The 951-nt window shown below is 35.4% G+C and overlaps 1 protein-coding gene across 1 annotated transcript in view; it reads right to left on the bottom strand.

Annotated features, from left to right (window-relative positions):
- Nucleotides 1–951, bottom strand: part of TRMT2A (tRNA methyltransferase 2 homolog A (S. cerevisiae)) — a 9,068-nt gene that overhangs the window by 4,730 nt on the left and 3,387 nt on the right. The window contains exons 5-6 of the mRNA XM_009318717.1: nucleotides 909–951; nucleotides 1–34 (exon numbers count right to left, since the gene is read on the bottom strand). The exon at nucleotides 909–951 is cut by the window's right edge and continues 136 nt beyond it. Coding sequence (XP_009316992.1) covers nucleotides 1–34; nucleotides 909–951 — 77 coding nt within the window. The remainder of the gene's footprint in view (nucleotides 35–908) is intronic.

The raw sequence follows: 951 nt of genomic DNA, 5'->3' as shown, positions 1-951 counted from the left end.
GGTTTCTGAGCTGTAAACTGAGTAAGGAGTTGACCTGCAATTTTCAGAAGCTCAGTTACTTAACAGAGAACTAATTTTTTAGCACAACATTCAATGGTTTATTGAAAGAAAAGAAGCTCAACGTGCAAAGTGATGAAAAATGTTAAGTACAAGTGATGACTTCCACATCTTAATTAAGCGAAAAGAAAAAAAGAGACTGATGAATAGATCCTATCTCCCAATGCAAAATAATCTGTCCCTACTTCTCACAATCCTCTTACCCATTTTAACCATCCAAAATTATAGACAGGATATAGGCAGCTTCTCACCGCATTCAGAGAATGACACAACTTTTTATAATGCCTTCTTTGGCTTCTGTGCTTCATACCACGTTCAAACTTTCCATCTTCATGATTCCTCTGAGGTTTCCATTTTTGAGCATTTAATTGCTTTCTAAAGAAACCACTCCTTTTTCTAAAAAGCACTGCTGCTGAAATTTACAACTTTTGTTTTATTCTGTGTTGTAGGATGATTCTTCCCTCCATCCAGGGAAGCACTTGACCTTTGTTATTCAAATTCCTCTTTTAAAAAGCCTTTTTCTGAGTATTTCTTTACAGTTAGTGGAAGAAGCTCTCAAATAACAAGACACTTTTTATTGTAGACCTATACGTCTCATTGCTTGCAATAAGGTTGTGTTCGGCTGGTATCTGTCCCTCCATCTCAGAACAGCTGAGCAAGAGCAAGGGAAAAATACCCAGTGATCTAGGCACAAGATGTAAACATCAAAGAATTGCTGAAAATTGAGACTGGTGTATCTTAAGTGTTAAAGCTGAGAACAAACACTAAGCTTTTCATAATGTTTAATTTTATAAATATTTTTGAGTAAGACATCAAAACCTTTATGGACAACTCATTTTACTTATGCTCACCTTATGTAGTCTTGGAAAGCTTTTACTACTTTTTTGGCAATAG

This window comes from Pygoscelis adeliae, unplaced genomic scaffold (assembly GCF_000699105.1).
Source record: "Pygoscelis adeliae isolate BGI_AS28 unplaced genomic scaffold, ASM69910v1 Scaffold410, whole genome shotgun sequence".
Taxonomy (NCBI): Eukaryota; Metazoa; Chordata; class Aves; order Sphenisciformes; family Spheniscidae; genus Pygoscelis; species Pygoscelis adeliae.
The sequence above is the reverse complement of the archived record's forward strand: the minus strand, read 5'-3'. Positions and strand labels throughout refer to the sequence as shown.